Genomic DNA, 16,307 nt, shown 5'->3' with positions numbered 1-16,307 from the left:
GTACTTCATTAAAAATTTTATTTTCATTACTCCTTTCACTGACAAGCACAACAATATCTTTACCATGATGTTCTTCCTCTTCCGTTGAACTTTTACTTGGTTCACTAGTTCTGCGGAACTGATTTCCAATGTCAGTTAATCTAGATGTTATACTTTCATAAAAAATGAACTCAAAGTCTTTCTTTTTAAATAAAGTCTTTGAAGATGATTTGAACACAGAAGCTGATGGATGTGCCTTTATTAGGATTTCTTCAGTGGGCATAGCACTGTTATGATGATTAGGTTTGTTGGTGTTGTTGTTAACCAAAGGATTTCGGTAATTTATTTCAATTAACATTATTTGGTCGAGGTGTCATAATTCTGGAAATCTGGAAAATAGAAACCATTATATGAAATACATTTTCTAAGAATGGAAACAAAATGTTTTATTATTTAAATAATCATAAATCTGATTCACAGTTCACAAGGTAGGGAACAGGAAATTGTCTTAAATAATGAACTGTCCCAGCCATTATTCATTTGAAACAATTTCTGGAACACTGTCAAATAAAAAGCAGAATTTAGCACAGTTAGACATGAATTCAGATCTTCTCATTCTAAGTCCAGGATCTTACTTGCTGCACTTCAATATTATTAGCACACAAGTTAATACTATTACAAATTGGTAACTGTTGAATTTCACTAAAATTCTGACTAAGAGACAAGATTCACAGTAAAAAACGTTTTTGCTTCAAATAAAATATTACTCTAATAAATCTTCATGAACATCACTAAATTAGAAACTCTTGTAAGACGCTATCATTGTTAAGATGTTCTCAGTAAACAACCAAAATTTTGAAAATCTCTGACATGACCTACACTTCTGTGGCTGAATTGATCAAGTGGAAGCAACATAGTGATTAAGACATTTTACACTCTGACAGTTTTAGTATACACATCTTAAAGTAACTTACAATGCTTTTTTGTACTGTAACATACTTAGCTATCATGATAACAATGTATTACATGGCTGTTAATTACAGGAGACTGATGGAGCCACTCAAACTTGAATATAGATGGGGAAAGAAAACGGATTGTTTATTTTTCAAAGGAACCATTGAAGCAATTGCATTGAGCAATTTAGGGAACCCAGAGCATCATCAACAGTTAAAAAATCCAGCCTCAAAAATCGAAGCTGAGTGGCATGAAATAAAATCCATTCTAATTGATCATTTTTTTAAATTTACGCCTCTTCTAGTTCTAAAATTGTAAATAATGCACGAGAAACACATTTGTACATATAATTTCCTTGGCACACACTACATGAAATGAACCAAAAATTTTTTAACACTTTTACAAATCTAGGGGAAAGGATGTATTTCAGAACTTGAGATTTCTATCTGTAACATAATTTTCCTTTACTTAAAAATCCCAGATACTAAATTTTGGGAAACAACACATTTATCTTGTACCTCTACCACACTTATCATAAATGGAACAAGTAAATGTTATGCAAGAGGAAAATTACAAAGAAAACTACTACAATTCACACATATTCCTTACCTTGTAGGATCTTCTACATAGTGAGAAGGTATTTCGAAAAGTTCTGCTTTGATGTCATTCCTAAATGCAAATTCCTGGAATGTTATCTTGGCTGTAACTGTTGGAAGAATTGGAATATCTAAAAAGAAAGATGCATGTCACTATTTTTAATACTGATCAACCATCAACAAATTCTCACTTTTCAATGTGTAGAAGTCAGTTAATGTAGTCATTCATTCACTATGCCCAACAGTTTCTTCCCTTTTTAGAAAACTTTATATGTAACCCTTAATTGTCATACCAAGCAGACCTATTTACTGTACCTTATCTTCCTTAGGCAACATCATTATTTCTGAAAAATTGCTTTTAATATCAAAAGTTGGTATGTCACTTTGGTGTGAAAAAACATTAGTTTCTTTTGACTACAGCATGGAATGTATTTACTTAATGGGCCAGCCCTAGGCCTCAATCAATAGATGACCTATCTTAAAAAGTTATACTTGATATTGTGTTCTGTAAGATTGATTCAGTAGTTACAAACACATTATTACATTAATAGTTCAGTAATTTCAATCATGGCCAAAAATAAATAACTAATAAATAACTGTGTATAAATATGTAGATCATGCAAGCATTAAAAGTAATCTGATCAATAACAACTGCTTAATATAGCATCAGGAAGGGCATACGGCCATCACTACCACTACCATTGTCTGAACCCATATAAAAATGCTGACCTTGGAGAAAAATGGGAAAAGCAGCAGCAGCAGCAGCAGCAGCAGCAGCAGCAGCAGCATAGAAGAAGAAGAAGAAGATCACAACTGTTTAATACTTTGCAAAAAAATAGCATAATGCTGAAAATGGGACACTAATCATCCTTTAAGAGAAATGAGAACTGAAAAAAATTCTGAAAGGACATGGACTTGCAAATGTATTTGTTCCAAAGCATAGTAAATTAGGATGAGCCAGGAAACTGGATGCAGCCTTCCCTTAAGAAACCATCACAGTTTTTGTTTAAAGTGTTTTGATGAAAATTGCAGGAAGTTAAATCCAGATGGAGAGGTGGGAATTTAAACCCAAATCATACTAAATATTTGCTAGAAAATTAATCACTTTGAGCCAGTGTTTTAACTAATGTATCACCTCATGTGACAATGCATAATTGTAAAAAGTCCTTAGTATGGTGGATGGAGGCTGACAGGGAAAGATGTGCACTATTCCTGTAGATTTCTCATGAAGTGGTAACTGAGACCTAAGCTGGCACTCCATCGCAGCAATAGTGAGATCACTGAACACAAAGCATGAAGATGAGAAAGGAAATCAGTTGTATTCTTTTCAAAGGAGCCATCCTCATACTCACTTTAACCAGTTCAAGAAAAACTATTGTAAATCTAAATATGGATGGTCAGATGTGGATCTGAAACTCGTTTTCCCACAAAGTGTCCATTGTCTTAACCACTGCATGACCTCAGTTGGTAAATAGCCACAGAATCTGGAGGTGGCACATGAAAGCTTAACCCCACGTCCCAAGAAAACTCAGATGAATATTTTCCTGTAGCATACTCTGCCACCAATGACCTGTACACATTTCACAGTATTTGTTCACCAGGTTTTTTGTGGATAATGTTGAACATGCTATGCTCATTGATGTAATGTAACAAGAAGCATAATTCACTGGTTTAATAAAGCTGTTTTTGTTTTCACTCTTCTGTGGTACAACTGCGCTACATCAATGGGCAAATACAGGCTCTGGTTGAACTTGATTTTTAATAATGTGTGATGTACACAGCGCTCTAAAAGTATGTGTGGCACCACTGAAAGGTACTCTCGACAGTTATGCCATGGCACATATTGTGACCCTTTTTTGTTTAGAAGAGTGGGGATGTGTCTGATGTTTGAATGTGACATGGACATTGAATGACCTTTTACCTAATAATGGTTCGCCACACACAATATCAACAGCAAAACATTACCATCCTATGATCACAGTATTTCTGTAATACTCACTGGCAGTTGCTGGATAATCGTAATCTGCTCCTAGCATTATTTCACATTTTCTGAAAATGGAGATGACCAATTGGTTTCTCTATTGCTCTATTTTCTGTTACATATCTTGTGCTCTGCACTCCACGACTTCCATTAAACCTAAGCACTCATTCGTAACACTGACGAGCGGTCATCCCATTCCAAGGTGACCAGAGTATTTTGCAATGAAAATTACTGTGTAACAAAGGATATTTTCTCAGAATGTCCATGTTAATATTATAAAAGAAATTCTCATCCATTTCCAGCTAAGAAATAACATCTACTTCAAGCAGTGCAATTCTACATAAATTTACAGTTCTGCAATAAAGATATCTAATACACTGAAACAATTTTACAAACAAAAGAGAGCCGAAAGATATCTTACCTATTTTAACAGGAAATCCAGGTGGAAGTTTCATTAAAACAAATTCACGAAGTTTACTAAAATGTTTAAAAGGTGCAATAACTTCCAGTACATTTAAAAGCATTTCCACTGATAATGGGAAATCTGGACTCTGAAAATTATAAAAATATGTGTAGGTTACAGCATAGTCACTTTTATTACAAGGCATAATGATACTGTGGAAGAAAATTTTTGCTTATGATCTTAAAAATGCAAAAATAACCCTATGGTTTCTAAATATTTCTTCAAAAAAGCAGGAGCAAAATTATACTTTATTATAAGAAAACAACAACAGTAGGAATATTTAAATTTAAAACACATGATGATGATACAATTATTCCACATCTGAATATGAGCTAGTAACCATTTTATGAATCAGACAAATATTCTCAGTCTCTGTGAATCTTCATATTTTCATGACTTACTGTCTTGTCTTTAAAATTAGAGGAATACAGACATATCCAATGAGTCTCCTTATTAGATACAGCTGCATTCATGCAATTTTATAAGAGATTCTAAGGACCCATTTTGCAGACTTCTTTTAGTTAATTTCTTTCACTTGATCTAATGAGTTTCCTTAATTTTTCTTGGAACCTTTTTCACTTCTTATCAGTATAGACACTGGCATCACTCACATTCTTTCCTTGAGTATGTGCTAAAATAATCTTTAATGGCCTCACTAGCAGGATGATAAACACTAATCATTTTATATTTTTAAATGCAGGATTCAAAACATATAGAAGAAACAGTGATCAAAACATCTATGAAGAATGGTATTCTGGCTCTACGAACTTCAGCACAACAGTCAACTCACTACTTAGGTCTTCAAATCTTGAGTCATGTTCATAATTTTATGCTCACAACTGTCTTCATCCATTCTTAACAGACATACTTCTAAAGCAGCACACTGAGTATTCCATTTAAGTTGCATCATTTTCTGTATTTTATCCATTGTATATATTTATTCATAGTAGTTGGTATTTTACTAATAAATTTTCTTGGGTAAAAGCTGGAAATATTTTAATCCAGTTTTTGGTTGAACAGTGAAGAGTACTGAATCCCTTCCACATACAGTTGCCTTCTGGTAATTTGGCAGAAGTTAATATATTAACATGACTCTTCTTCAGCACTTGCTTCAAATATACTTTTCTCATGATCACTTTCCTCATTAAAATCATCTTAATCCACACAGCTTCATGAAAGTCACAATCCAGTCACCTCTTACTCTTTTTCGTCGTTTCCATGGTGTAGTTTTTAAGCTTGATCTGTCTTCACAAACTAACTGCCAATCTCTTCTTAGGTCTTCCTACATTTCTCCTACCCATCAGTTTATATGCTAATGCTCACTGGGGAAGTTGTGTGTTACCCATCCTGTGTGTGTGTGTGTGTGTGTGTGTGTGTGTGTGTGTGTGTGTGTGTGTGTGTGTTCATGACAAGTATTGAGGTATTTAATTATGCTACTTTATGTTGGTTCTGCTTCTGTTTTTAGCTAATTGTAACGATGTTTAATTTTATTTTTCTTGCTAGGTTCCCTTTCAGCAGGAGGTATATGGTTTCGTGAGGTGTTAGTGACAATCTGATATTTTGACATCATCCTTCAAGTTCATGGAGTGCTGCATTACATTTCTGTCCTATGATTCTTCTGTGGTTACCAGATACAATGAATAAAATGTCACCTACAAAAGCTATCTATCGACTTGTGTTAGCATTGTCATGTAACTTCTGTAGTATGGGCTCCTGTATTACATCCCAAAACTCTGGACCACACACTGATCCCAGCGGACTGCCTATTATTACTGTCTTCATTATTTCCTTTCCTGGGCTTATTTAGAGGTGCATGTCTCCCACAGCAAAGGTCTCTTGGGCAGTTGTACAGGATCTCTGGACACTAACTCCACAAAGCAACCGAAGAAAGACAGCTGCCATAGGTTATTAACAGTGCCAATAATATCGATCACGATAGCTATAGGGTACGTAGAATGAATATCTGCTGTTAGCAAGATCAACTTATTTATTGCATCTTCAGATGACTTGCCTCTTCTAAACCCAAACTGATGAGGGCTCATCCCATGTAGCAGTCAATGACCTTGTGATTTCTTGCGTAATAGTCTTTCAAATATCTTGCCAAGAATGTTAAGAAGACAAATTGGTCGGCTGAACATGGATAACACCAGATCCTTGTCTTGCCACCATCTCAGCAGTCTTCTATTGTGCAGGAACCCTTCCTTCCAAGATACACTCATTGTACAGTTCATGCAAGTAAATATCTAATTAATCACATAAGGCTTGTATTACTTCAGCTGTGTCTACTGTCTTCCCTTTATATATATAACACCTATGCTGATCTTCTGTCTCATCTCCTACTTTGTCATCTGAAAGCTTTGTTTCCATTTGCAGGGCAGCTGACTGTTCCAAACTTTCTGTTATTACCCCCATCATTTCTTTTGAGTGTGGACATGATCGTATATTCTCATAGACAATTTTACATGGTATTCACCAGGGATCGGTTTCTTATTTATTCCCCACAAATTGTTTCCATTGTTGCACTTTTGTTCTCCATAACTCTTCCTTAAAAATATTGTTTAATATACCTGTATCTATGCAGCCACTGGATACTTTCTTCTTGGGTCATGCTGTTCTGATATATCTTCCTGGCTCTACTTGGTTCACATCTTAATTTCTGCACCACCTCAGGATACACGGAAGGTACTCCTGTGTAAGGACCTCTCCTGATAGATATTGATGTCTTTCTTTGCTCTATGTATAGCTCCTGACAGTTATTGTAATTTAAGATCTGCATCATCACCCAATGGTGGATTTCCTGGATACCGAAATCTCCTCCTCAGTTCTTCCCAGTTAGCCTTTCGGAAGTTGTATTAGAGCCTTATGCACATGTTTTTCGTGGTATCCTCAATTTCCCTTCCAGTGAGGGTATAGTGTATGATACTGCGATCACTCAATGTTTTAAACCTTCCACCCTTTTCCACAGTGCGCCACTGTCATATTTGCTGGAGTGACGTCCATATTTGATGTTGCTCTGACCCTCCCTTCATCATAGGTTGGTGGACTGTGAGGTGTATTCAATACCTGTGGGCCGAGTTCCTTAACGGTTTCTTCTAGTTATCTTCCACGGTCATCAGACAGGTGGCTACGCAACAATACTGATTTTGCATTTGCATCAGTGGCAAACATGAGAGGCTTAATTCATCTTAGGTGACAAATGTCCTTTAGCTTTAGCAGATACTCATCAATCTCATCACTAAACTGAAAATACATGGAAACCAGGATGCAACTCTCTTTTCTGATTAGCATTTCCACACAGATTATGAATTCTGAACAATACTGTGATAAGAAGCATGAGAAAGACAGGAAAACATACTCTGCCCACAGGCCCTGATGGGCCCACGGGTACCAACTGATGGCCATATTATCCTCTGCCAATGATGTCATTGGATACAGTATGGAGTGGTGTGGGGTCAGCACACTGCTCTCCTGTTCACTGTCAGTTTATGTGAGCCGAGTACACCATTACTCCATCCAGTAGCTCCTCAAGTGGCATCATGAGGCTAAGTGCATCCCATTCCAGTCCTTTCACTAAGGAAAAGTCCATGGCAATACTGGGAATTGAACCCCGATACTCCAATGGCAGTCAGTCACACTAACCACTCAGTGACATACAAATAAGTACAACGAAAAATGGGAGTAGAGAATGTCATACAGTACGCTGCCAATACACATTAGTATGACCACTAATTAATATCCACAGCAACTACCATCAGTACATATGCAGCAGTGTAGTGATCCAAATAATGAGTCAATAGGTCTCCATGGGTATCAACAGCCAATCTGTCTCAAGCAGATGATGCATGTGTGGAGGCTTCACAGAGAGAATACAGTGACCAATTTGTTTTCACAGATGTTCAAATGCATAAAAAACTTGAAATTTGGAGGCCACAGAACATCTGTATATACTACTTGACCTTGTTTCTTTAATCAGATATCAACGCTGGTAGTGAGCTACAGGTCTTTGGAAATGAACCTTTTCTACGATTTTCATTACTGATATGATTATTTAAAGTAATGCATGGAAAACAAGTAATGAAAGGAGTCAACATAACCACTCGCTGTATAGGTGAGGCATTGAACACTCAATAGGCACATAAACAAGACTGAAAACTGTTAGAGCTTTTGCAATGTCCAAAATATACCACATGACATGTACAAGTGGAAAAGTCTTTGTCTAAATGACTGTATGATCCAGCAGTACCAGGATCACTGAACAATAACAGCATCAAAGGTTGGGACATGTGCAGAAATCGGTTTTGCCTGATCATGCACTGTATAAGACAGACAATATAATAAAATTTGTTGACATGGAGATCAGAGATTCTCACTGCGCAGAAGAACAACTGTGCCCATTTGCTCAGAGAAGCCATAAAAACTCACAGGCATGACAACAGCTTAGCTAGAAAAATGAAAGCCACTAGATAAATGGAGCCTGGATTCACCCCCTGCAGCAAATGACCATTGTCGGTACCAAGGGAAGAACAATAGCGAAAATGGCCAACGAAAGATCGTCCGAGGTTGGCACTCTAAGTACATGAAACCCTGACCATGGGCTTACGTCCAGTTTGCCCACCAATGACTGAGGGTGAACCTTGGCAATGCTGGCTATTCGTACTGGTGATACATCAGAAAAACAGCTAAATGACTGTGAGTCAAAGTTGCCTAGATGAGCGCACCACTGGGAAACATGTCAAAACTGAAATGTTACTGAGCTTTCAGAATATGCCTTTCTTCAGAGCTAAGTAATTCAAAATACTGGTCCAGTTACAGTGCATTGTTGAGACAATGTTGTAGTAGTAGTAGTAGTAGTAGTAGTGGTGGTAGTGGTGTGTGTGTGTGTGTGTGTGTGTGTGTGTGTGTGTGTGGCTGGGTGGGCACACACATGGATGAGTGCACATGTGCACACACAAAGCTTTTGATCTTCATTATTGAGGTCTGAACAACGCTCATCCTTATTTTGCATCATCACCCACAATTTTTCATTACAATATTGTTGTTGTGGCCTTCAATCTAAAGACTGGTTTGATTCAGCTCTCCATTCTAGTTTACACTGTACACTCCTCTTTATTTCTGTGTAGCTACTGCATCTATGTCAATTTGAATCTGCATACATCAACCCTTGGACTCCCATTACAATTTTTACACTTGCCCCTCTCTTTCCCCCCTACAGCAGTTCCACTACTCCCCCCCCCCCCCCCCCAGTAACAACGGCATCTTTGTCAACTGCAGCCGACACCTCACTCACGGCTATGCAAGAGAGGGAACGGCTAAATCTTACACCAGTGTGCTGCTGGGCAAGCTTGCACATCCATCACTCGTGGTCTCCAATGGGGAGTGCCATCTTACACCAGTGTGCTGCTCGGCAAGCTTGCACATCCATCACTCGTGGTCTCCAATGGGGAGTGCCATGCATATATGCCACCAGAGGACACAGAACTGACATGACCTCACTACTCAAGACTGATTGGCCACTGCATCTTTTTAAGCAGCCACAAATCAGAGCTTCACCCCAGATACAGAGCATCTACAGACTTACCAACAGCTGCATGGACAACTACAATGAGGAGCAATACATCAACACAGTATGACACTACTAAACATTACTAATATTTAGAGACTATCAGAGTGTATTGGAATTCAACACTATTTCTTTCTATCAAGAACATTACTCTCTCTCTGTGTAATTCAGCACCACAAAAGAAGCTAGAGCCATACAAAGTTATGTTTATCTCAGTTATTAAGTTTACATAGTGTAAATAAACTTATTAATGTGTTATCTTTTTGTAAATGTAGACTGTCTCTATTAGCCACCGATGATACCAACCCATCAGACAGCAAGTGGTGATGAGTCTGGTTTTATAGTGGCAGTGCTCAGACCTCATTAAAATTATTCATATCCATTTCAAGTGCTTTTAATCCCAGTACGCAATGGCAACTTCTGGAGACCAATTACTCACTGCACTTATTCAGTCAACATATTACCTCATTACTAATGGCTATTGGCTGACTGATTGAAGCTCAACAAACCCAGCTAGCTACAACAGCTGAAGCACAAAATGATAGCAGCCAGGTGCCACCTCCTCCACCTTTCCACTATTTTGATACACAACATGAGAAATGGATGGAGCACCGCCAGTAGCTCAAGCAGCATTTGTAAGCCTACATGACACATTTTCACCGTCTTCTTCTTCTTCTTCTTCTTCTTCTTCTTCTCCTCCTCCTTTTTCCCATGGTTAGATGTGCATACTTCCAGATTGCGTCAAAAGTTGTTCCCTCAGCTAGAACCCCTAACCTTATCACACAAAAATATTATCTGAGCATTAGAAGACTTCGCTGAAGCTCAGATTCATTTAGTCGATGCTAGTTTCAAAATTTTTTATACACATTGTCATAATAATCAGTCTTACACGGAAAGGATAGCTGAACACAAGGGCATGACTAGGAACTGTAAATGCAACTACTCTTGTGGAGTCTCATTTCAAGGCGATACACTTAGAATACTAGCTGAGGTTCTAAAGCACTGAAACCCTGGTCTCAATGACATGCTTTAAGTGTTTAAACCTCAGGAAGTTCAAGACTTCACCGAACATGACTTTAATGTGGCTGTTCTTGCAAAGTTGCAAGCTTGAAGTGACCCCTGTTTGACAGGGCAAACAACAATGGCTCTCTCAAGCAACAGTATAGATACAGTCTGACACTCTCAGCTGCTTCATTGACTAGTTCAAACCTTCTGAAGGCTTGTGTAAAATGTTATGTAATCTATGACAACAAAAACTGCTTTCTCTACCATGTGGAATTCTAACACTGCCACAGATGAGGACAAACACAGCAAGTGTACTTGTAAAGGAAACACAAAGTAATTTTGTTCCATACAAATCTCAATTTGACAAAATGGAAGTAAATATGGTCTCTCATTCTGAATCTGTGCTCATGAACCATGGATGAAAGCAATGGAATCACACAGTGAAATGCAAAGTTCAAAACTTGCCTCATTCTAATGATTTCGCTAATAAAAGTGCAGGTAAATGCTTCGTCAATCACAATTCAGACAAAGACAGTATTTCAGAAGTCAGAACAAATGGTAACATTCAGATGAAACACACAGACTGTTCATCTCTCTGCAGATTTGAAATTAATCTGTACCGTTTCAGTTCGACACTGGTGCTTCAGTCACACCAATTAATCAAAATACTTATTAGCACTTCAGATCCTCATCTACAAAAATCACACCAGCATCTCACGCCCCATGATAATGAATGTAGCTCTGGTCTCGGAGAGTGCACATTGCAAGCCAAATATAGAAATATGACTACATCATCAGTGCCTTTCACAGCATTCAGACACGTTCTAATCCCAATGTTTTTAGCATGGATTCTTGTGGTTTTCTTGGTTTAGATATTCAGGGCAATGTGCATGATACTGACACGAAAACTTCCCATGCCAGTATTCATCACATGTTTGAAAAATATGAACATTTGTTTGACAGCAAACCAGAATACGCAAAGAATTTCAATATGCATATTATGCTCAAGACCAAAGCAAAACCTAAGTTTTACCGCAGTTTTGTGGTATCACACACACCATTTGTGATGAAGTTGCTTCTGAAGAAGTTGCTTCTGAAGAAGTTGCTTCTGAACTCAACGGATTAGAAGATATTGGTGTTTTGACATGGATTTCTGCAAATCTATGGCCATATCCCCCTGTGAACACAAGAAAAGTGAACAGGATGATCAAGCTACAGTTAACACTCAAGCATTTACTGATTCTTTCTTGATTCCATGTACTGATGAGATTATGGATCACCTAGCAGGTGGAAAATTCTTTTCAAAAACTGATTTAGCCAATGCTTATCTTCAATTTCCCCTAGATGAGGAAACCGGCTTGTATCAATACCAGTGCATTCACTTCGGAAGCGCCTCTGTTCCTGTGTTATTTCAACACTTTCTTGAACAAGTGATGTCAAAAGTTCTGTTCTATACAAATTATTTAGATGACATCACTGTATCCGGACAAACATGGGAACAGCATCTCAAACGTATGGAGTCTTCTTTTCAAATTTTAACTGACGAAGGACTCACAGATATATTCATTTTCAACACTGAAACTGAATATTTGGAACATATCATTGATGACCATGTCCGCTCCTGGTAGCTGAATGGTCAGCGTGACGGATTGTCAATCCTCTGGTCCGGGTTCGATTCCCAGCTGGGTCGGGGAATTTTCTCCGCCCAGGGACTGAGTGTTGTGCTGTCATCATCATCATCATCATCATCCTATCATCATCATCATCATCATCATCATCATCATCGACTGCAGGTCACCGAAGTGACGTCAAATTGAAAGACCGGCATCCAGTGAACAGCCTGCCCGACACGGGGCCCTAGCCATATGATTAAATAAAAATAAATAAATAAATGACATTCGTTCTGTGATTAAGCATTCGGGGGCCATAGGAAGATTACCTTCTCCTACAAATGTGCAAATGACATAATCCAACAAATTTATTTTGAACGCATTGCTAACAGCTGTTCCTTTGCATTGGCCCTAGCATAAAAACTTTCCTTTTAAATGCACTGGAGAATGTGAACAATTTTTTCAGAAGCTGAAACATCACCCTTGTTTTACTGATTTTGATCCGCAAAAGCCAGTAGTGTTTCCAGTTGATGCATCATCACAAGGAACAGTGGCAGTTTTATCTCGCAAGATTGACAACACGGAACACCCCCACAATGTTCGCATCTCAGATGTTGAACGAGGCCCAAGCCAAGTAGTCAGTTGGAAAAGGAAGATTTACCCGAAATTTATGGTGTTGCAAAACTTCAGCAACCTGTGTGTTGTAGAAAATTTTTTCTTGTGGTCAATCATAAACTCTTTTTCATCCGGCCAAAGGTGTACCTAATTGTACAGTACGGAAGTTGCAACACTGGTCACTACTACTTTACAGTTATCAATATGAAATCCAGTATCACCCTATGGCACAGCACACAAACACACTATCGCAGTTATCTATGGGAAATGATCCGGATTTTGATGCTTCAGATGTCTCTTGTTATCAAATTGATAATTTTTATTATCAAGTGCTGCAAGCTTTTCACACTGATTCTCGGTGGATCGCGCAAGCTACTGAACACAGTCAATCACCATGACTGCACAAGAACTACATTCAAATAGGTAGGCCTCATAATAAAAAATCAATCTCAGATGCAGTAATTCACAAATACCATGGGCAACACGACAGCCTTTCTCTTCAGAATGCTGTAATTTTATTGCATTTTCCTAATGAACAAACCCGAGCACTGATTACCACATCATTAGAACATGTGTTTATAACATAGAGGGTATTGCAGAATCGTTTGGGCAGCGATGATGACCATGTAACGTTTCTGCAGGTAAAGCACTGTGAGCAGGCATAGTACACTTGGTGCTCTGGTATAACGTCAAAGCATTTTTCCTCAAGAAGCATGAAGTTTGCTTAGCCTTGAAAGTGTGAATGAAGTATTCAGCTTCATTGTTTTACTGAGGACAGAATGGTGTCATTTGGATATGTTGAATTCCATTTTATTGGTGAAATTGTTTAAATTCCAATGAAGAAAATTCTGGACCACTGTCCAAAACAAATCTCTGTGGTAAACCTTCCAAGCAAGAGACATTGATAATAATACCACCAGAAGTTGAATGTACTGGAATAACATACAGTTATTTGCTGTACGCACTGAAGATAATGAGCCATTGTGTGTTGCAAAAAGGACCACCAAAATCAATATGGACACACTGCCAATTACCGTCAGGTTGAGGCCAACTGCAAAATTCTTGGTGTGGAAGTGCAGCAACGGGTGGTCATATCTTCTATTCGTTTATCCATCCCAAGCCATTTACAATGCTGGCATGCTAACTACTTATTTCTAATGATTCATCTGTGTTCTCTCCTCACTCCTCACATGCCTGTTGCCACCTGCAGCAACAGCAATCACAGACATCGACCCTGCATGAGCTGTACAGCCTTCTGTGTCCTCAGCAGTGACAATGCTGCACCCACTTATGCCACTAGATGGACGTCCTATTTTCGGTTTCTCAGTCAACATTCCTGGAGGTTAGCAAGATGAATGTCAGGATGCGGGTTGGTTGACACTACCAGCCGTCGTTCCATATACAAACACTTAGATCTATACGAGACATTACCAAATTTCTGTTTTTCACAAACATTTACCATGCTACCACGACCCTGCAGTTTATTTCATCTCTGTTTTGGCCATTGACAGTTATTTTGTTACCCCAATAGCAGAATTCAACTACTTTTAGTGTCTCATTCTAGAATGTATTTCCTTGAGCACTGTCCAATTCTATTTGATTACACTCCATTACCCTTGTTCTACTTTTGCTGATGTTAATTCTATAACACATTTTAAAGAGACTTGTCCATTCCATTCAACTGATCTTCCCAAGCCCTTTGTCATGCCTGGCAGAACATCAATGGCACTAGCAGGCCTGTCACTCCTTGTATTTCATTTCTGCCAACTTCAGAATTTTAAAGAGTGTATTTCAACAAACATTGTCAAGAGTTTTCTCTAAATCTACAAATACTATAAAATCAGGTTTGCTTTCACCAGCCTACTTTCTAAGTCAGAGGGTCAGTATGACACTGCAAGTTCCTGCATTTTTCTGAACCCAGACTGATCCAGTTTTTCAGTTTTTCTGTAAATCATTGATATCAGTATTCAGAGTACTGCTTTATTTGTAATCAGAATTGTCAAATTTTTCTTGAGGTCTGATTATATTTTTGGCTGTCTCATAGCAGGTGGAATAGTTTTGTCATGGTATTTTCTCCCAAGGACCTCAATAACTGTGAGTGAATGTCATCAACTTCCGATGCCTTGTTTATATTTAGGTCTTTCAGTGTTCTGTTAAAACTTCTTGCAGTCTCTTATTTCCCATCTTATCCTCATCCGCTTCCTCTATCCTTTCAATAATATTGCTATCGCTGTCAGTTCCTTTACATAGTTCTTCTATATAATCCTTCCAGCTTTCAGTCGCCCCTTCTTTGCTCAGTACTGACTTGCCATCTGCACTCTTTATATTCATAGAGCTGCTTTTTGTTCCTTCACAGGTTTCTCTAATTTTCCTGTACTTGTACAGCCCAGTAATTCTTGCTTACCCTTTTGCACTTTCTGTTACTCTCACTTTTTAGACATCTATATTCCATTTTGCTTTCTTCGTTTGCTGCATTTTTATATTTTCTTGTTTCGTAAGTTTTTTATCTCAGCTGAACGTAAGCCCCATTTTTCCTGTCCCCACACTTCATTTATGTCCACTATATCTAACTTCAGTCTATTCATTTTTAGGGTTCTGTGGTTCAATTTGAAGAAAACTGGATCCTTTAGCAGAGGTAGTCAACCTTTTTTACCTACTGCCCACTTTTGTATTTCCATTAACAGTAAAATTTTCGAACCACTCACCAAATGCTTCATGTCACAATTCTATGAAAACTAATGAAAATTTTCTTAAAACACCTACCACCTACCGTCCACCAGGAAAGCTGAAACGCCCACTCATAGGTGGTACGGATTAGGTTGACTACCACTGCCTTATAGAATCACTTTGTTGTCTGTCCATCTGTCTATCTATCTGACTGTTACGACCCCTATTTCTCTGGAATGCGTAGAGGTATCAAGCAGAAATTTATGTGAAATACTAAGGTCAACGGTCAATTGGTGGCGTAAAAAATTTAAGATTCTAAGTCAATGCAATCAAAAGAAATGGCCATATATGTCACATATTCTGATATTCATGAACTCACTCATCAAAAACAATAGCTGAACTACCTATATACAAGTAGGGCCTCGTGGTCTAGCGGTAAAGTGCATGCCTGGAAACAGAGAGATAGTGCGATCGAATCTCGGACTACGGATTTTTCAGTCTACCTTTAAACCTAGCCTCCACCTCTCAACCATGTGAGGAGTCTCCAGAAAAAACACATGGTTTGGATTCCAAGCTAAACTGTAGGTCCTCTTTCCTCAGTTGGGTAACTGGGATAGGACAGGGACAGGCAACTCTCATGGCATCCAATACAAAGCCTTGTACCAGGTTACTGAGCCACACGAAATAATAATAGTAATAGCAGTAATAATAATAATAATAATAATTTATTATTATCATCATCATCATCATCAATATAGATAATTAAGCCTGTACGGAATCATCATAGCATAAGTCCTACTTGCACTTGTCCAGTTTTTATTTTTAATTTCTTACTTATCTACACAATTAAGGGATCTAACATTCTACACACCGACAT

The 16,307-nt window shown here is 38.1% G+C and overlaps 1 protein-coding gene across 1 annotated transcript in view; it reads right to left on the bottom strand.

The window, feature by feature from the left end:
• Positions 1 to 231: 231 nt before the first annotated feature.
• Positions 232 to 16,307, bottom strand: part of LOC124556564 (ankyrin repeat domain-containing protein 13C) — a 106,687-nt gene continuing 90,611 nt past the window's right edge. Inside the window, exons 9-11 of the mRNA XM_047130519.1 lie at positions 3,932 to 4,061; positions 1,543 to 1,660; positions 232 to 368 (exon numbers count right to left, since the gene is read on the bottom strand). Of these exons, the coding sequence (XP_046986475.1) occupies positions 353 to 368; positions 1,543 to 1,660; positions 3,932 to 4,061 (264 nt within the window). The 3' untranslated portion in view covers positions 232 to 352. The remainder of the gene's footprint in view (positions 369 to 1,542; positions 1,661 to 3,931; positions 4,062 to 16,307) is intronic.

The sequence above is a fragment of the Schistocerca americana genome, chromosome X (genome assembly GCF_021461395.2).
Source record: "Schistocerca americana isolate TAMUIC-IGC-003095 chromosome X, iqSchAmer2.1, whole genome shotgun sequence".
Classification (NCBI taxonomy): Eukaryota; Metazoa; Arthropoda; class Insecta; order Orthoptera; family Acrididae; genus Schistocerca; species Schistocerca americana.
The sequence above is the reverse complement of the archived record's forward strand: the minus strand, read 5'-3'. Positions and strand labels throughout refer to the sequence as shown.